Source organism: Bufo gargarizans, chromosome 2 (assembly GCF_014858855.1).
Source record: "Bufo gargarizans isolate SCDJY-AF-19 chromosome 2, ASM1485885v1, whole genome shotgun sequence".
In the NCBI taxonomy this organism is placed as follows: Eukaryota; Metazoa; Chordata; class Amphibia; order Anura; family Bufonidae; genus Bufo; species Bufo gargarizans.
Window position 1 is genome coordinate 653910071 of NC_058081.1, and position 20506 is coordinate 653930576.

Consider the following 20506-nt stretch of genomic DNA (forward strand, 5'->3'; position numbering starts at 1 on the left):
GTACAGAATTGCTAATTTCTTATGTTGGCCTGCTACCTGCTGGCCAAAATAAGAATTGCAGCTCTTCAGAGAGACCCAGCGCATTGAAGTAAATTACTGGCATCCTCATTGGCTGCAGAGGATGATTATGGGGAGGACATTTTGAACATGATTATGTGGGAGGCCATCTTGAACATGATTATGGGATAGGCCATATTGAACTTAATTATGGGGGTGGCCATCTTGAACATTATTATGGGAAATGCCATCTTGAATTTGATTATGGGGGCGGCCATCTGGAACATGATTATGGGGCAGGTCATCTTGAACTTGATTATGGGGCGACCATCTTGCCTGAGCTGCTATTAACAACATTTAGAAAACATTAAGAATATTACTTTACTGCAGCCCCATGGTCCATAGACACAATGGTCAGGAGGGGACCCTATTGACTTTTATGGGAGAGTTTTCTGGGCTCTGTGACCTGTGCAGATGTCATTTTACAGGGAGGTGGAGTAGATAAGCTCTGACAATCACCTATTGAGAATGGTGGATCCTGTCTTATCTGTACACAGAGGTGATATCTCCTAGGCAGGATTGGAGTAACAGATAAGCAGGTAACTGCAGTAAATAGACCGTTGCAGACTAAGCAGAAGCCCTAGACTTAGGCTTAGTGGCCGCTGCGAAAACTGCAGGATTTATGGTTTTTCTTTAAATATAGATATTGACATGGAAAATAAAATGATATCTTTAAACATTCCTTAAACAATAGGTCATTTTCTGACATTATTTTTAAACGTGACACAAAAACATTGCAAATGATAAATTCCCCCCTTTAAGTCTAATGTGATTAAGGTCCAGCACGTCGAGAAGGGTCCAATTAATATATCCAGCTTGAGTCGCAGGCGGTTCTAAAATAAAAATAAAAAAATTATTATTCTACATTAACATACAAAATATTATATTACATAAAAAAAAAATCTACAAACCGGATTCCAAAAAAGTTGGGACACTATACAAATCGTGAATAAAAACTGAATGCAATGATGTGGAGGCGCCAACTTCTAATATTTTATTCAGAATAGAACATAAATCACGGAACAAAATTTTAAACTGAGAAAATGGACCATTTTAAGGGAAAAATATGTTGAATCAGAATTTCATGGTGTCAACAAATCTCCAAAAAGTTGGGACAAGGCCATTTTCCCCGCTGTGTGGCATCTCCCCTTCTTCTTACAACACTCAGCAGACGTCTGGGGACCGAGGAGACCAGTTTCTCAGGGTTAGAAATAGGAATGCTCTCCCATTCTTGTCTAATACAGGCCTCTAACTGCTCCATCGTCTTGGGCCTTCTGTGTTGCACCTTCCTCTTTATGATGCGCCAAATGTTCTCTATAGGTGACAGATCTGGACTGCAGAGTGGCCATTTCAGTCCCCGGATCCTTCTCCTACGCAGCCATGATGTTGTGATTGATGCAGAATGTGGTCTGGCATTATCTTGTTGGAAAATGCAGGGTCTTCCCTGAAAGAGATGACGTCTGGATGGGAGCAGATGTTCTAGAACCTGAATATATTTCTCTGCATTGATGGTGCCTTTCCAGACATGCAAGCTGCCCATGCCACACGCACTCATGCCACCCCATACCATCAGAGATGCAGGCTTCTGAACTGAGCGTTGATAACAACTTGGGTTGTCCTTGTCCTCTTAGGTCCGGATGACATGGCGTCCCAGATTTCCAAAAAGAACTTCGAATCGTGACTCGTCTGACCACAGAACAGCCTTCCATTTTGCCACGCTCCATTGTAAATGATCCCTGGCCCAGTGACAACGTCTGAGCTTGTGGATCTTGCTTAGAAATGGCTTCTTCTTTGCACTGTAGAGTTTCAGCTGGCAGCGGCGGATGGCGCGGGGGATTGTGGTCACTGACAATGGTTTCTGGAAGTATTCCTGAGCCCATTCTGGGATTTCCTTTACAGTAGCATTCCTGTTTGTGGTGCAGTGTCGTGTAAGGGCCGGAGATCACGGGCATCCAGTATGGTTTTACCGCCTTGACCCTTACGCACAGAGATTGTTCCAGAGTCTCGGAATCTTCGGATGATGTTATGCACAGTTGATGATGATAGATGCAAAGTCTTTGCAATGTTTCGCTGGGTAACACCTTTCTGATATTGCTCCACTATCTTTCTGCGCAACATTGTGGGAATTGGTGATCCTCTACCCATCTTGGCTTCTGAGAGACACGGCCGCTCTGAGAAGCTCTTCTTATACCCAATCATGTTGCCAATTTACCTAATTAGTGTTAATTGGTCTTCCAGCTCTTCGTTATGCTCAAATTTACTTTTTCCAGCCTCTTATTGCTACTTAGAGAAAAATATGGAAAATTCAGCCCGCACAACCCCTAGCAGGTGCAGATTGCTGTGGCGAAATAGAGATATAAATGTAAAAACACAAAATGCAATCGCACTCTGCACCCAGCGCTCTGCACCCAGCGCTCTGCACCCAGCGCTCTGCCCTGCCTCTATGCTGGATGTTGAATAAGGCATTAGTGTACATTTTGGCCAAAGCGTAATAAGCCACTCACCACATCAAGGTCGCCTTCATGAGTGGTCCCTAACACTAGTTCCTACCTTTTATGGGCCATGACTGCCACATCTTATTGCTACTTGTCCCAACTTTTTTGGGATTTGTTGACACCGTGAAATTTTGAATCAACGTATTTTTCCTTTAAAATGATACATTTACTCGGATTAAACGTTTGATCTGTCATCTACGTTCTGTTACAAATAAAATATTGACATTTGCCGTCTCCACATCATTGCATTCAGTTTTTATCCACGATTTGTATAGTGTCCCAACTTTTTGGGAATCCGGTTTGTAAATATATACCCGACCCATCCCACCATACCCGAGAGAGAGAAAAAAAAAAAAAAACATGAACAACTTCTTTTTCCCCCTGTTATTATATATTTTTTTTCTCCATCTTTATAATATAATCCCCCGCACTCTTCCTCTCTATCACAGAGGGGGGGGGGGGGTCTTTTTAATCCATCTTTTTAATATAAGGAGTCTTGCTGGAAACAATAGATCTGCCAATGCCTCATACCTCCTAACATACATGCCAATGGATCTCCCTCTATTTGTACTCCAATAAGTGTTTTAATAATGACCGCTATCTCAGCCCAATATCGGAACAATTTAGGACATCTCCATAGCAGATGGAAAAGGCCTGCTTGCTCCCTACCACATCTAGGACATCTGTGGGTTTTATACCCATTTTTTTTAGCAATAGAGGGGATCGATACAGCCTATAAATAAAGAAAAATGGAGAAACCCCATGTGAGGCCCTCAGTGAGACCTTGGATCTATTCTTCTGTACATCCACCCACCGGTCCTCTGATAACACATCTATAGCTTTTTCCTTTCCTCTTTGGCCGCTCAGATAATCTTGCTTTGTTTCATTTTCAGCAATAACCTATATCTTCCTGAAACAGATTCCTTCACCTTTCTATCATCAAAAAGTTGATTCATCTCCTCCATAGGAGCTTCTTTATATTTCTGGGAGTCTACTGACGATGAATTTATTGCTTCTCTCAACTGTAAATATCTGAAAAAATAATTATTCGGAATTCCAAATTCTTTTTTAAAATCTATTAATAGATCCCCCTCAAATAATAGATAACATAAATAGATTTTCCAAATTTACATAATATTAAATTTTCTGTATTTCTCACTAATTAATATTATTCCATATAGGAGTGAAATCTGTATATCTTTTAATATCCATCATTTTTTTTAATTTCTCTCTAAACTTCATCCATTAACTTAAAAATATAATTATCATTATTTATAATATCACGACCGGCGTGCCGATCACATACATGACGCAAAGGGAGGGAAAAGGGAAAGACCTGCCCAAGGGAGAGGGAAGGTGGTGACCCCTAACTCACCTTTAGGCTGGCACCTGACTGCCCTGACGTCCCTAGACGGGTTCCTCACCCATACGCCGATCACGTGCCTAAACCCTGGCTTTCCCTAAGATGAGCCCTAAGTAGTGAACGGGCCGGTGGGATCGCTAGTCCGCACCACTGGCACTAAGAGGAAAACACCAAGGGGAGGACAGACAATACAGACAAACACATAAACCCAGGTGGGCGACCACAGTGGTCAAGAAAAAGCCCAACAGGGATCCTGAGGGTAACACTCTGGAACAACAACCAGGATTCACAGCTCCAGTGGGTCAGTATAGAAGTCCAGGCAGGAAGCTCTATATCTGGCAACCAGAGAAGTGGGAGAGGAGAATATAAGGAGGTTTGGGAGTGCTGGACAAGGAACAGCTGAGGAGGAGAAGCTACGGATCCCTGAGTGAGCCAAAAAGGATTGCAAGGCAAACCCAGAAAACTATCATTAAGAAACAGCGTGATCTTTAGACATAGAGCACGCAGCCACCCGCTGCGACTTCCTGACCCCGGGTATAACGGAGTCAGACGTGGCTCTTGACACCCTCGTGACAGTACCCCCCTCTCTACGAGGGGCCACCGGACACTTAGGACCAGGTCTCTCAGGATGAGAGGCATGAAAAGTCTGAACTAACCTGTTGGCGTTTACCTCAGACGCTGGTACCAACATTCTTTCCTCAGGACCGTAACCCCTCCAATGCACCAGATATTGAAGAGAGAGGCGGACCCAACGAGAATGAACAATTTTGGACATTTGAAACTCTAGATTACCATCCACAACAGGAGGGGGTGGCAGCGGTGACGGTTCTAGAGGTGGAACATACTTTTTGAGTAACGACTTATGGAAGACGTTATGGATTTTAAAAGTCTGAGGTAGCTCCAGGCGAAAAGCCACAGGGTTAATGATGGCTACTATTTTGTAAGGACCAATGAACCTAGGTTTTTTAGAAAAGAAAGCACAAGGACGCCATTTGCCAGGAGACGGACCCTGAGACAGCACCGCCCCCACTCCCACCTCTGACGCATCGACTTCAACAATAAAAGGCTGGGAGACATCAGGTTGGACTAGTACAGGTGCCGAGGTAAACCTCTCTTTTAGAGAGGAAAAAGCAACTTTAGCGGTGTCAGACCATTTAGAAAAATCCTAGTCATGTCAGTAAGGGGTTTGACAATAACTGAATAATTTTTTATGAATTTTCTATAGAAATTTGCAAAACCCAAGAACCGTTGCAGTGCTTTGAGGTTCTCAGGAAGATCCTAATCTAAAATTGCCTGGACCTTCCTGGGATCCATACGGAAACCTGAAGCAGATAATAGATATTCCAGGAATTGTATCTCCTGAACGGCGAAGACACATTTTTCAATCTTAGCATATAATTTATTCGTCCGTAGGACCTGCAGTACTTGTCTGACATGTACCTCATGTGTCTTCAGATCAGACGAGTAAATTAAGATATCATCTAGGTATATTACCACAAACCTGCCGATTAGATGACTAAAAATGTCATTAATGAAATGTTGGAAGACGGCAGGAGCTTTGGTCAGACCAAAAGGCATACCTAAATTTTCATAATGCCCCTCAGGGGTGTTAAACGCTGTCTTCCACTCATCCCCCTCCTTGATACGAATCAGATTGTAGGCCCCCTAAGATCAAGTTTGGAGAACCACCTAGCACCCGCAATCTGATTAAACAGGTCAGGAATGAGAGGAAGAGGGTATGGGTCTCGGATGGTTATCCGGTTTAGTTTGTGGAAATCTAGGCAAGGACGCAGGCCCCCATCTTTCTTTTTAATAAAGAAAAACCCTGCAGCCACGGGTGAAGAAGAGGGTCTGATGTGTCCCTTAGCCAAGCTCTCGGAGATATAATCTTTCATGGCTTGTCTCTCTGGACCCGAAAGATTATATAACCTGGTCTTGGGTAATTTTGCGCCGGGAATCAGGTTAACCGGGCAATCATAAGGACGATGAGGTGGTAACTTCTGACAACCCTTTTCATAAAAAAAAAACGTCCTCAAAGTCCGAAATAAATGTAGGAAGGGTAGTTATGGAGGCGACTAAGCAATTGCTATTTAAGCAATTTTCTCTGCACTGCTCACTTCACTCCGATATCTCCCTGGCCTGCCAATCCACCACTGGATTGTGCGCTACCAACCAGGGAAGACCCGGCACTACCGGAGCGGGAAGCCCCTCCAGAACAAAACATGAGAGCATCTCGTTATGGTGGTCCCCTACCCGAAGGTGTAAGTTATGGACACTGTGGGTGAGGTTTCTCTGAGACAGGGGAGCAGAATCAATAGCGAATATGGGAATGGGTCTCTGTAACGTACATAGGCAGAAAGAAAAAGTATATATATATTTTTTTCTACCTACACAAAATAAGGGCCAGATATAATGTCATGACTGGCGTGTTGATCACATACGTGACGCAAAGGGAGGGAAAAGGGAAGGCCCTGTCCAAGGCGGAGGGAAAGGTGGTGACCCCTAACTGACCTTGCGGCTGGCACCTGACTGCCCTGACGTCCCTAGACGGGTTACTCACCCGTAGGCCGATCGCGTTCCTAAACCCTGGCTTTCCCTAAGATGATCCCTAAGTAGTGAATAGGGCGGTGGAAACACTAGTCCGCACCACTAACACTAAGAGGAAAACACCAAGGGGAGGACAGACAATACAGACTAAACATATAATCCCAGGTGGGCGACAACAAAAAGCCCAACAGGGATCCGGAGGGTAGCACTCTGGAACAACAACCAGGATTCACAGCTCCAGTGGGTCAGTATAGAAGTCCAGGCAGGAAGCTCTATATCTGGCAACCAGAGAAGTGTGAGAGGAGAATATAAGGAGGTTGGGAGTGGCAGACAAGGAACAGCTGAGGAGGAGAAGCTACGGATCCCTGAGTGAGACAAAAAGGATTGCAAGGCAAACACAGAAAACTATCATTAAGAAGCAGCGTGATCTTTATACATAGAGCGCGCAGCCACCCGCTGCGACTTCCTAACCCCGGGAATAACGGAGTCAGACATGGCTCTTGACACCCTCGTAACATATACTCCCCAATATTCCTGATTCCAGTGCCTCCTTCATCTTAAGTTGATTATCCTTCCAACCCAACTCTTTCAGGTGCCAGCTCATACATAATAGGTGACATATTCCCCCACTCATATAACCAAACTGTGCAACTAAATCATATATATACCAGTTGGATGTCCCATTAGTGGTACCTGTAAAATCTCTAACCTTATCCTTGGATTCCCCTCTTTCCAAATAATTTCCCTCATTAATCTATTCATGACAGTGAAACCCTTATTTGGTGACCACACGGAGCACATTGCAGGACATAAACAATCTTAGGAAGAAAAACCATCTTTATATAGTTATTCCGTCTGATCATAGATAATGGGAACCTTTTCCAAATATGTATATTTTTTTCAACTCATCTAAGAGAGGATACACATTCAACCTAACATATTCCATCAAATTCTTTACAATATTTACTCCCAGATACCTAGAACTTCTGTCTCTCTCCACCGGGTGAACTTGAAAACCCCTCTCACCAATCTCATCCCATAACAGCAAATGTGATTTTCTCCAATTTATTTTGAGTCCCGAATAATATCCAAGTCTCTCAATTACTTCCATCACTTTCACCATCTCCTCATCGATATTCGCTAAGAACAACAAAATATCATCCGCGTATAGCACTATTTTCTCCCTGACATTACCAGATTGAAACCCCTTAATACTTTCATTTTCTCTAATAATTATCGCTAACAGCAGCGGCGATAGGGAACAACCCTGCCTAGTGCCCCTAAAAAGGGCAAAGGGCAGGGACATCGCCCCATCCACAGTCACTCTCGCTCTAGGGGATGAATCCAACCTATAGAAGACTCCCCAAAGCCAAAACGTTTAAGACCTTCCCACAGATATTCCCACTCTACAATCCAAGCCTTAACTGCATCCAGTGACAATATCGCTTTATTACTGTTTGTATCTTTATTTGCTTCTATGTTCATCTATAGTCTTCTAATATTAGAAAATACCAATCGCCCAGGAATAAACCCTGTTTGATCCTCTTTTATTATTGTTTTTATTACTTTTGTTAACCTATCTGCTAACACCTTGATATCAGTATTCTACAGAGAATTGGGTCTATACGGCTCTAGATTTAATCGATACTTTTCTGGTTTAGGAATCAAAACTACTGTTACTTCTTCTTCTATTGATTCAGGTCATTTATTTGATCTCTTGGCCTTAACAAGGGTCTTCAATAATTCCAGGAGAAGAACTGAACTCAATTCCTTGTACACTTCATATGGAAGCTCATCCCCTCCGGAGCTTTTGTATCTTTAGTTGAATTTAGGGCTCTGACTAAGGCCTCATGCACATGACCGTGCCATTGTTTTGTGGTCTGCAAACCGCGGATCCGCAAAAAACGGAAGCTGCCTGTGTGCGTTCCGCAATTTGCGGAACGGAAGGGTCGGCCCATTGTAGACATGCCTATTCTTGTCTGCAAAACGGACAAGAATAGGACATGCTAAAAAAAAATTGCGGGGCCGCGGAACGGTGCAACAGATGCGGACAGCACACGAAGTGCTGTCCGCATGTTTTGCAGCCCCATTGAAGTGAATGGGTCCGCATCCGAGCCGCAAAAACTGCGGCTCGGATGCGGACCCGAAAAACGGTTGTGTGCATGAGGCCTAAGGCTCCTTTCACACTAGCGTTCGCTGGTCTGCTCGTGAGCTCCGTTTGAAGGGGCTCACGAGCGGACCCGAACGCAGCCGTCCAGCCCTGATGCAGTCTGAATGGAGGCGGATCCGCTCAGACTGCATCAGTCTGGCGGCGTTCAGCCTCCGCTCCGCTCGCCTCCGCACGGACAGGCGGACAGCTGAACGCTGCTTGCAGCGTTCGGGTGTCTGCCTGGCCGTGCGGAGGCGTGCGGATCCGTGCGGATCCGTCCAGACTTACAATGTAAGTCAATGGGGACGGATCCGTTTGAAGATGCCACAATGTGGCTCAATCTTCAAGCGGATCCGTCCGAGGCTATTTTCACACTTAGCTTTTTTTTTTGCCATTTTAATGCAGACGGATCCGCCCGAACGCTAGTGTGAAAGTAGCCTAACTCATCCAGCTTTATATTTTCTTCCAAGTGAATCTTATGAATTTCCACAAGCTTTCCGAAGGGAATACCATCCAAGTACTGACATAACTCTTCCCTTTTATATCTCAGTTTATATTTATACAGTTCTTCATAATATTTACCAAATAAAATACTAATCTGTTCTGGGGATTTTACTATTTGCCCATTGTTATTTTTTAATGGACCTATCCAACAATTTTTTTCTTGTTGATTAATAATGAGGTTTGCCAAAAGCTTACCCACATTGTTTCCCTCTGCAAAAGACCTAACCCCCCTGAAAAACATGGACGTTTGTATTTTTTCCATACCTACTTCTTTAACCATTTTGTTTAATTTTTCCCAATTTCCCAAATTTTCCAATGATTGGTCTCCTGCGCAGAGTTTTTGGGCAGCCTTTAATTTTTTTCTTAACTCTGAGTTTTACCATTTACTTTTTTTTCCAATGAGTTACTTGCTTGCATAATATTTCCCTCAGGAATGCCTTTGCCACACCCCAAATCCACTGTTTCTTAGCAGAAATTCCTATTAATGTAGAAAAAAGTCTTCAATACCTCCGTAATACAGTTCTTATCAGTCACCAAATTAAACCAATGGGGGTTAAATGTAAAAGCCCTTGAAGTCTGCTTTTCCAAGGACCCAATCTCCATTACAATTGCACAATGACATAAACATAGGAACATACTTTACAGTTATTTCATTCCTTTCCAGCTGTTTCCTATTACCAAGGACGGCCTCTATCCTCGACCAGGACTGACACGTCCTTGAGTAACAGGAGAACACCTTTCTTCTAGGATTATATAAACGCCAAATTCCAATGGTAACCTGGCGAAGTCCGTATTCTAATATAAACCTCAGGATAATCGATCTGTGCTCGGGTCCAACACAGTATTATAACCCCCGCTGCTAATAATACACAATCATATAATTATACAACTCATGTAGTACGGCAGGGTTATACGGAGGCGGTGTATATATGTTTGCTATTACCATCCGTATACCATTTACTGTACACTGTAAGAAGAGAGACCTGCCGCTGCCGTCCGCCTTACATGCAATGTAGTCAACATTAACTTTATTATGTACTAAAATAGATACTCCCCGTAAATATAATGTGTATATTGCAGGGTATTGTGCTCCTAGCCATCTTTTATCTAAACAATTTAACGATTCTTTGTCCAGGTGTTTCCTGAAGGCAGATGGTGGTCGGCAAGTACCTGCCCATCCAGTCAAAAATAGCAAATCTTTTTAACTTTCCTCCTAACCCGCGTATATTAACCACCTCCCGACCGCTGTACGCACCGATGCGTCCGGGAGGTGGTTGATTTGTTCCTCCTGGACGCATCGGCGCGTCTTCTCGCGAGACACGAGATTACGTCACAGCCGGCCCGCGCATGCGCATCGATGCGCATCAGCAGCCATTTAACCCCACATATTAGTAAATATGATCTGTTATATGGCTGCCCTGCTCCTCTGCTCCTTCTTTTGGTCGGTTGGTTCCAGCAGAGGAGCAGAGGAGCACATCTACTGTGAGTACCCACCACACCACACTTAGCCCCCAGATCACCCCAATTAACCCTTTGATCACCCCTTTGATCGCCCCTGTCAATCACTAGTGAAAGGAAAAAAGTGATCAGTGCAAACTGTCACTTTTTTTTTTCACTGGTATTGACCGTTAGGTTTAGGATAGTTTAGGCCCCTTGGTTAGGTAGTTAGGGATCGGTTAGCGCCCAGCCCACCGCACCGCAGTCCGTTATTCGCTGATTAGCGTTTCGCTAATCAGCATTTGTACTTTTATAGTATCTGGAAGTGATCAAAACTGATCCCGGTCAGATCTATAATTGTACTAGTGTCACTTTAGTTCTCCCTCCACCCAAAACGCAGTGTTTGCCGGATCAGGCCTGATCGGTCGCCCACACGTGCGTTCGCCCACGCCCGCCCCACCGCAGTGATCACTGCACATTCACTTTACACGCACTGCGGCTATAAAAAAATCAGTTTTGATATTTTTTATCAACCGCAGCGGCCTCCGGTACTTCGCTAGCCTCCCATTTGTAAGACAGGCTTGCTTTTTTTTTCTTGGGTAGTCTCAGGGAATACCCCTAAATTTAGTTGCCCACATGTCTAACAGGGGGTATTCCTCTGAAGAGGCCTACAGGCTTCTGACCCAGTCGGATGAGGAGTGGGAACCCTCATCTGATGAATCCAGCGGGTCAGAATACGAACCTGTAGAAAGCAGTGGCTCTCTGACCCAAAGTTCGGACGAGGAGGCTGAGGTCCCTGATAGCACCAGGCGTACCCGGCCCCGTGTCGCTAGACCACAGGTTGCGCAGGATCCGCTTCAAGAGCAGCAGAGTGGGGCTGGCGCTGTCGGATTACGTGGTGAGGCATACACCAGCAGCGCAGCCCTTCCTGGACCTAGTACCAGCACTGCCGTACAACCTGGTGAAGTGGCGAGCACCAGAAGGGCAGTTGAAGCTGGTACGGTGGCACGTGCAGTAGTGACCCCGTCGCAGCCACCGCAAAGACGTGCCCGTAGAGCCCCTAGAATCCCAGAGGTGCTGGCAAACCCTGATTGGCAGTCCCCAACTTTAGCCGCACCTGTAGTTCCCCCTTTCACTGCCCAGTCTGGAGTTCGGGTTGAGACAGCTCAGATCGATTCGGCCCTGGGATTTTTTGAGCTGTTCTTGACTGCGGAGCTCTTAGACTTAGTTGTGGCAGAGACAAATCGGTATGCCACACAATTTATATCCGCCAACCCGGGAAGCTTTTATGCCCAGCCTTTCCGGTGGAAACCAGTCCAAGTTTCCGAATTTAAAACTTTTCTGGGCCTCCTCCTCAACATGGGCCTGACAAAAAAGCATGAATTGCGGTCATATTGGTCCACGAACCCGATTCATCACATGCCCATGTTCTCTGCTGCCATGTCCAGGACACGATTTGAGACCATCCTGCGTTTCCTGCACTTTAGTGACAACACCACCTCCCGTCCCAGGGGCCACCCAGCTTTTGACCGGCTCCACAAAATTTGGCCCCTCATAGACCATTTCAACCAGAAATTTGCAGATATTTATACCCCTGAGCAAAACATCTGCATAGACGAGTCCCTGATACATTTTACCGGGCGCCTTGGCTTCAAACAATACATCCCAAGCAAGCGCGCCCGGTATGGGGTCAAATTGTATAAGCTCTGTGAAAGGGCCACAGGCTATACCCACAAATTTCGGGTCTATGAGGGAAAAGATCAGACCCTGGAGCCGGTCGGTTGCCCTGACTACCTGGGGAGCAGTGGGAAGACAGTTTGGGACTTGGTGTCACCCTTATTCGGCAAGGGGTACCATCTTTATGTGGACAATTTCTACACAAGTGTGGCCCTCTTTAGGCATTTGTTTCTAGAACGGATTGGCGCCTGTGGTACCGCGCGAACTAGTCGCCGGGGCTTCCCCCAACGGCTCGTTAGCACCCGTCTTGCAAGGGGGCAGAGGGCCGCACTGTGTAACGAAGAACTGCTCGCGGTGAAATGGAGAGACAAGCGTGATGTTTACATGCTCTCCTCCATTCACGCAGACACGACAATCCAAATTGAGCGAGCAACCCGTGTCATTGAAAAGCCCCTCTCAGTCCACGACTATAACCTCCACATGGGAGGGGTGGACTTCAATGACCAGATGTTGTCTCCGTATTTAGTGTCCCGCCGCACCAGACGCTGGTATAAGAAGGTGTCTGTATATTTAATTCAATTGGCTCTGTATAATAGTTTTGTTCTCTACAGTAAGGCTGGGATAACAGGATCCTTCCTCAAATTTCAGGAAGAGATCATCGAGAACCTCCTGTATCCAGGAGGTTCCGTGGCCCCATCCACCAGTGTAGTTAGCCGTCTACACGAGCGACATTTCCCCAATGTCGTTCCTGGTACCTCAACCCAACCGTCACCCCGAAAAAGATGTCGTGTCTGTAGCAGGAGTGGAATAAGGCGTGACACCCGCTATTTCTGTCCTGACTGTCCCGACCACCCTGCCCTATGCTTAGGGGAGTGTTTCCGAAAGTACCACTCACAGGTACACCTAGCATAGGGATCATCTCACCAGGACAGGCACACAGGGCTATTAGGGCCCATTCACTCACTGCTGCTGCAAACGTCTCCTTTCACATGGGACAAAGTGCATAACGCACTTCGCCACATCTTTGGGCGATTTGCGCTTTGCACATTGACCCATGGGAAAGGAGAGGTTTGTTCTATAAAGGTAAAAAAACAAAACAAAAAAAAAAACAGGTAAGCAAACAGGTTAATGTTTAGTTCCAAAAGTTAAAGTTTATATGTTCTGTTCCAAAGTTAATAAAATTATTGCGTTGCGGCCTGGTTTTTTCTTCTTTTTTTTTTGTCTTTTTTCCTTCCAGGTGGACCAACCGATCGACTAGCTGCAGCACTGATGTGCATTCTGACAGAAGCATTGCGCTGCTGTCAGATTACACGCAAGTCGGTGTATGCGGCGCTGCAAGACGAGATTTCTACTCTGCAGTGACAGATACGTTTGCCGAGGCATATGAGCTGAGGAGGAGGCGGCGTTCCTATGCTTTGGCAAGCACTTTGTATATATATAAAAAAAAAAATCCCGGCAATGATTTATTCATCCACATCGATTGATGTGAATGGAGAAATCTGGTTTGCCAGGGCATACGAGCTAAGTGGGTATGGATGTAGGGCGGAGCTCCTATGTCCTGGCAGACGCCTTTCCCCTCCATTTTTTTTTTTTGCCAGATGCGAATGAAGAAATCTGTGCCGTTCATGTTTTCTTTCAGCCCAGAGGCTGAACGGAAAAAAAAATCTCATTACCCGTATGCTCAATATAAGGAGAATAGCAGAAACTCCTAATGCTGGCCATACATGTAATGATTGCGGAGACCCTCAAATGCCAGGGCAGTACAAACACCCCACAACTGACCCCATTTCGGAAAGAAGACACCCCAAGGTATTTGCTGAGGGGCATATTGAGTCCATGAAAGATTAAAATTTTTGTAAGTTAGCGGAAAGGGAGACTTTGTGAGAAAAAACAAAAAAAAATCAATTTCCGCTAACTTATGCAAAAAAAAAAAAAATTCTATGAACTTGCCAGGCCCCTCATTGGATACCTTGGGGTGTCTTCTTTCCAAAGTGGGGTCACATGTGGGGTATTTATACTGCCCTGGCTTTTTAGGGGCCCGAAAGTGTGAGAAGAAGTCTGGGATCCAAATGTCTAAAAATGCCCTCCTAAAAGGAATTTGGGCCCCTTTGCGCATCTAGGCTGCAAAAAAGTGTCACACATGTGGTATCGCCGTACTCAGGAGAAGTTGGGCAATGTGTTTTGGGGTGTCATTTTACATATACCCATGCTGGGTGAGAGAAATATCTTGGTCAAATGCCAACTTTGTATAAAAAAATGGGAAAAGTTGTCTTTTGCCAAGATATTTCTCTCACCCAGCATGGGTATATGTAAAATGACACCCCAAAACACATTCCCCAACTTCTCCTGAGTACGGCGATACCAGATGTGTGACACTTTTTTGCAGCCAAGGTGGGCAAAGGGGCACATATTCCAAAGTGCACCTTTCGGATTTCACCGGTCATTTTTTACACATTTCGATTGCAAAGTTCTTCTCACACATTTGGGCCCCTAAATTGCCAGGGCAGTATAACTACCCCACAAGTGACCCCATTTTGGAAAGAAGACACCCCAAGGTATTCCGTAAGGGGCACGGCGAGTTCCTAGAATTTTTTATTTTTTGTCGCAAGTTAGTGCAATATGAGACTTTGTAAGAAAAAAAAAAATCATCATCATTTTCCGCTAACTTGTGACAAAAAATAAAAAGTTCTATGAACTCACTATGCCCATCGGCGAATACCTTAGGGTGTCTACTTTCCGAAATGGGGTCATTTGTGGGGTGTTTCTACTGTCTGGGCATTGTAGAACCTCAGGAAACATGACAGGTGCTCAGAAAATCAGAGCCGTTTCAAAAAGCGGAAATTCACATTTTTGTACCATAGTTTGTAAATGCTATAACTTTTACCCAAACCATTTTTTTTTGCCTCAACATTTTTTTTTTATCAAAGACATGTAGAACTATAAATTTAGCGAAAAATTTATATATGGATGTCGTTTTTTTTGCAAAATTTCACAGCTGAAAGTGAAAAATGTCATTTTTTTGCAAAAAAATCGTTACATTTTGATTAATAACAAAAAAAGTAAAAATGTCAGCAGCAATAAAATACCACCAAATGAAAGCTCCATTAGTGAGAAGAAAAGGAGGTAAAATTCATTTGGGTGGTAAGTTGCATGACCGAGCGATAAACGGTGAAAGGAGTGTAGTGCAGAAGTGTAAAAAGTGCTCTGGTCATGAAGGGGGTTTCACCTAGCGGGGCTGAAGTGGTTAACAGAAATAACTTTTATCATTCAAAATAAAAAAATAAAAAACAACAACCCTCTCTCTCAGGAGAACATAATCCCACTCCCTAACCACCCCCCCCCCATTTTGCTCCCCATTCTGCTCCCCATTCTATATAAACAGAGAGCTCCATTAACGTGCATGATGTACTCCATATACCGCCCCACCACCACCTCCAAGTAATCATATGAACATTACTACATTTTGTGCTGGCCCTTTAAATATGACCATTCACTTGCTTCTTGAGGCGACTGAAAAAAGGGGACAGTTTTATCCTGACATGCCACCCGGAGTTTATCTGGAGACACCAAGCGGTATTTTACCCCAGGCTGCCCGAGTCTCTTTTTTATGTCAGTGTATTTTTCCCTCGGGGGCTGGTAGCCTTTATAAAGTCTGGATATGCTCTTATTTTTATCCCATCTATTTGAAACTTCTCAGAGGCTCTCACCTCCCTCCACACGGCCTCCTTAGTCACAATTGTTCTTGGGTATTCTCCCGGTTTTCTCTGCGCTCTCTCAATAATTAGGGAATTAAACAGCGTCCCAGGTTTACAATTCTCCAGTATCCATTTTTCCATAAAACGGAGACAGTCCGAGCCTTCCTCTCCCTCTGGTATTCCCACCCATCTCCCATTTTTTCTTCTTGCTCGGTCTTCTCTATCTATTAACTTGTTCTCCGTGGCAGCAATCATTTCATTTCTTGATACTACATCTGTCTCCAGATTAAATAATAAATCTTCCTCCGGTGACAGTCTACTTCCCAATTCCTGCATGAGGTCCCTCATCTTTGTAAAATCATGTCTAATTAAGGTCACGTCTGTCTGGAGGCCCCGATCTGTATGACCACCTTCCCCATCATATACTCTCTAACCTCGGAACCGCAGATAGAATTTCTTTCACCATTTTTGGGTCAGAGTCTCATTTTTCTCGCTCCAATACTTTCCCTTCAAGGGCATCCAAATGTCTATTTTCTTCCAAACCAAACTCTACCCCTCCCCCTATATGATTAGGGGGTCTTAGTGGAGAGGATGAGGGCGCCAGGTATTTACTTAAAGCCTTCTGTTTCTGTCTTGTATCTGATCCCACGCCCGTGGCTGATCGCCGGTTAGCATTGTCAGTGTTAGATCCATGTTGATCATCTCTTTTCTTCGGTGGCAGGGGATTAAATAACCGATGCAAAGTCCAGGTCTGTTAATAGATATGCTGGTTAAAAACGTGACAGCCAAGATTTAGTGCACTGTTAGGGCTTGTTCACACGAACGTAAGGGCTTCGTGCCCATGCTGTGGACCGCAAATTGCACCAACTGTGGGGCAGCCGCAAGCGCATCGCAGACCCATTGACTTGAATGGGGTTTGCGATTCATCTATTCTGCTAAAAGATAGAACAAGTTTTTGTGGAACGGAACACCACTGAAGCATTCCGTAGTGCTTCTGTGGAGTTCCGTTCCGTGCTTCCGTTCCGCACCACATCTCCGGATTTGTGGAGCCATTCAAGTGAATGGGTCTGCATCCGTGATGCGGAATGCACATGGTTGGTGATCCGTGTATTGCGGAACCACCGTATTGCGGACCACAGAACGGACATGGAGCCCTTACCTTCGTGTGAACAAGCCCTCAGTTAGATGGTAGGTTGGAAAAATTATTACAGCCGTCTATAGAGGGATCAAAGTCCCAAAAACAGGTTATTTTCTCCAAAAATAGGGGGTAGAGGATAGAGAGATATTGCGATATCCAGAACACAGTAATTAGTAATTCTGTGATTCAGTAACTCGAGGAGAGAAAACGGATGCATTGAAACAGTCAGATACAGAGTTGCAAACAGAGACGTCGTCTTTCTTGGCTCAATGCAAACAAATGATCTTTCTCTCCTCCCTCTTTACACATATTTTCCTCGTCTCTTCCTCTTATTATTCGTGCCCCCACCACTTGCGGCACTTTCACACTATCGTTATTCTTTTCCGGAAATACAGTAAAGGGTCTCAATACCGGAAAAAAACACATCCGTTTTGTCCTAATGCATTCTGAATGGAGAGCAATCCGCTCAGGATGCATCAGGACGTCTTCCGTTCTGTCCCTTGTACGGTATTTGACCGGACAACATATCGCAGCATGCTGCAGTATTTTTTCTGGCCAAACTCCCAGAACAATACCGCACTTGCCGGATTCGGCATTATTTTCCTTAGAGATATATTATTGCCGTATCCGGTACCAAGTGTTCCAAGTGTTCCTGAAATTGCCGCATCGCCGGATCCGGTTTTCCGGTCTGTGCATGCGCTGGGATACAGGAGGAGTGGGTTTCTCTTTTGATCTTTGAAAAAAAAATGTAAATACCGGATCCGTTATTCCAGATGATACCGGATGAGACGGATCTGGTATTTGGATCTAGAAAAACAAAGCTTTCTGTTTATATACGGATTGCCGGATCCGACACTAGTTGTGCAGGTAGCCGTGCCAGACTTGAGGAGAGCCGACAGCCCTGCTCTCACCCAGTCTACCTCTGAAGTGTCCCAGTGCCAGCTGCAATGTCTTCCAATGTACCCAACCAACCTCTACCACCAACAGGACGGGAAGACGTGGGAGACCAGGATGAGCCACCGTTGACCTCACTGCGTCTGAAGCCGCGCTAGGTCACACATGCGGCGTCTCCCCCGACATCTTTCCCCAGCGCAGATGAGCAGCCCACGTACTCCGGATCACGGAGGTGTGAGAAGGGGCGGAGCTAGCGTCCCACGTCAGGCGCACTCCATGCGCATCTGACACAGTAAAATATTGGAAAATAAAGATTAATATTTTAATTGGATCCTTCTTAGAATTAAAATAAAAATGTTACAAAAATATGGGCGCATTGAGTGACACGTGTCAGATGTAAAGCTCAGAGCTGTGCCCTTAAGGGGTTAAATCTGAAGAGCTGCAGGAGGTATAATGGTATATGGATGGTATGTGGTGGACGGCTGGTACTGACTGACGTGTTCTTCTCTCTTCTCAGCTCCTCTGGATAAACCCGTCCTCAGGATTAGATCGGACTCCATGAATGTCGTCAATGGCACCGATGTGACCCTCCAGTGTGACGCCGGTGGTCAGACTGTGACTAATTACACCTTCTACCGAGACCAGACGCCTATATGCACCGCACCCCATGTCTCCTGCAGCGGATCATCCCTGAACTTCACCCCGATATCTGAGATTCACAATGGGAACTACACCTGCCGCATCGAGAACCCGGTCAGCTCCAGCACCAGTGACCCCATCAATGTGACCGTATCATGTAAGAGAAGCCTCCTGAGATGTCTGAGGGTCGCCCTCCCGTCCCTCCATGGTCTCATACAGGGGGTAATAAAATGGGAGGGGATGGGACCCATGAGAGGTCCACACCCTTGGTAGAGACACTGTCGGCGCAACTGTGCGACCAGGTCAGTATCTGATACAAGGTAGACAACGCGTTTCGGAGCAGACAGTGCTCCTTCTTCAAGTCTAAAAGGACACATATGTGCATAAACAAACATTTTGAAAAAATGTAGATACAGAGCATTAAAAATAACTGACAAGGTTAATATAAGATAAAACGAATAAATAAAAGCAGTGAACACGATAAATAATGGTGACCTGATACGTGGTCGTAGTTACAGTAAAACAATTCCTAATAGTTGACCATCGCTTGTAGCTAATAATAGAAGAAAGGACTGAGGGCATGCGGACACTAATATGAATACATTGTATCGATGGTGAGAGGAGGAATGAATATATATATACACACATATACCTATCAATCTATGGCTAAACCTAAATGAAATATAATCCCTCCCTCCAGCCCACAACCACAGCTGCTTCACATTCGCTCTGCCAAACGCTTCTAACATCGTCCCTCAGCCTAGTTATCTTGTTCATTTGAATACCTGTAACTGACCGCCCACCTCCCCCCACCAGTTAGCACTCCCCCTGTATCCACCAATCATGGTATCCGCCCACCTCCCCCCACCAGTTAGCACTCCCCCTGTATCCACCAATCATGGTATCCACCCCCTCCCCCCACCAGATGGCACTCCCCCTGTACTGTATCTACCAATCATGGTATCTGTCCCCTCCCCCTACCAGTTAGCACTCCCCCTGTATCCACCAATCATGGTATCCACCCCCACCAGTTAGCACTCCCCCTGTATCCACCAATCATGTAATCCGCCCCCTCCCCCCACCAGTTAGCACTCCCCCTGTACTGTATCTACCAATCATGGTATCTGTCCCCTCCCCCCACCAGTTAGCACTCCCCCTGTATCCACCAATCATGGTATCCACCCCCACCAGTTAGCACTCCCCCTGTATCCACCAATCATGGTATCCGCCCCCTCCCCCCACCAGTTAGCACTCCCCCTGTCCTGTATCTACCAATCATGGTATCTGTCCCCTCCCCCCACCAGTTAGCACTCCCCCTGTCTTGTATCTACCAATCATGGTATCCGCCCCCTCCCCTTCCACCTTCACTCCTCCCATGTCCCCTCCCCCCACCAGTTAGCACTCCCCCTGTATCCACCAATCATGGTATCCACCCCCTCCCCTTCCACCTTCACTCCTCCCAAGTCCCCTCCCCCCACCAGTTAGCACTCCCCCTGTCCTGTATCCACCAATCATGGTATCCGCCCCCTCCCCCCACCAGTTAGCACTCCTCCTGTCCTGTATCTACCAATCATGGTATCCGCCCCCTCCCCCCACCAGTTAGCACGCCCCCTGTCCTGTATCCACCAATCATGGTATCCGCCCCCTCTCCTTCCAACTTCACTCCTCCCAAGTCCCCTCCCCCCACCAGTTAGCACTCCCCCTGTATCCACCAATCATGGTATCTGTCCCCTTTCCTTCCACCTTCACTCCTCCCAAGTCCCCTCCCCCCACCAGTTAGAACTCCCCCTGTATCCACCAATCATGGTATCTGTCCCCTCCCCTTCCACCTTCACTCCTCCCAAGTCCCCTCCCCCCACGAGTTAGCACTCCCCCTGTATTCACCAATCATGGTATCTGTCCCCTCCCCTT

At 45.7% G+C, this 20506-nt stretch overlaps 1 protein-coding gene across 2 annotated transcripts in view; it reads left to right on the forward strand.

Annotated features, from left to right (window-relative positions):
- Nucleotides 1–20506, forward strand: part of LOC122928917 (carcinoembryonic antigen-related cell adhesion molecule 1-like) — a 204978-nt gene that overhangs the window by 88792 nt on the left and 95680 nt on the right. For both annotated transcript variants that reach the window (XR_006387936.1, XM_044282234.1), the window contains exon 3: nucleotides 18474–18752. Coding sequence is in view for 1 of the 2 variants with exons in the window: in XM_044282234.1 (XP_044138169.1) it covers nucleotides 18474–18752 (279 nt within the window). In the remaining variant the exon portion in view is untranslated. The remainder of the gene's footprint in view (nucleotides 1–18473; nucleotides 18753–20506) is intronic.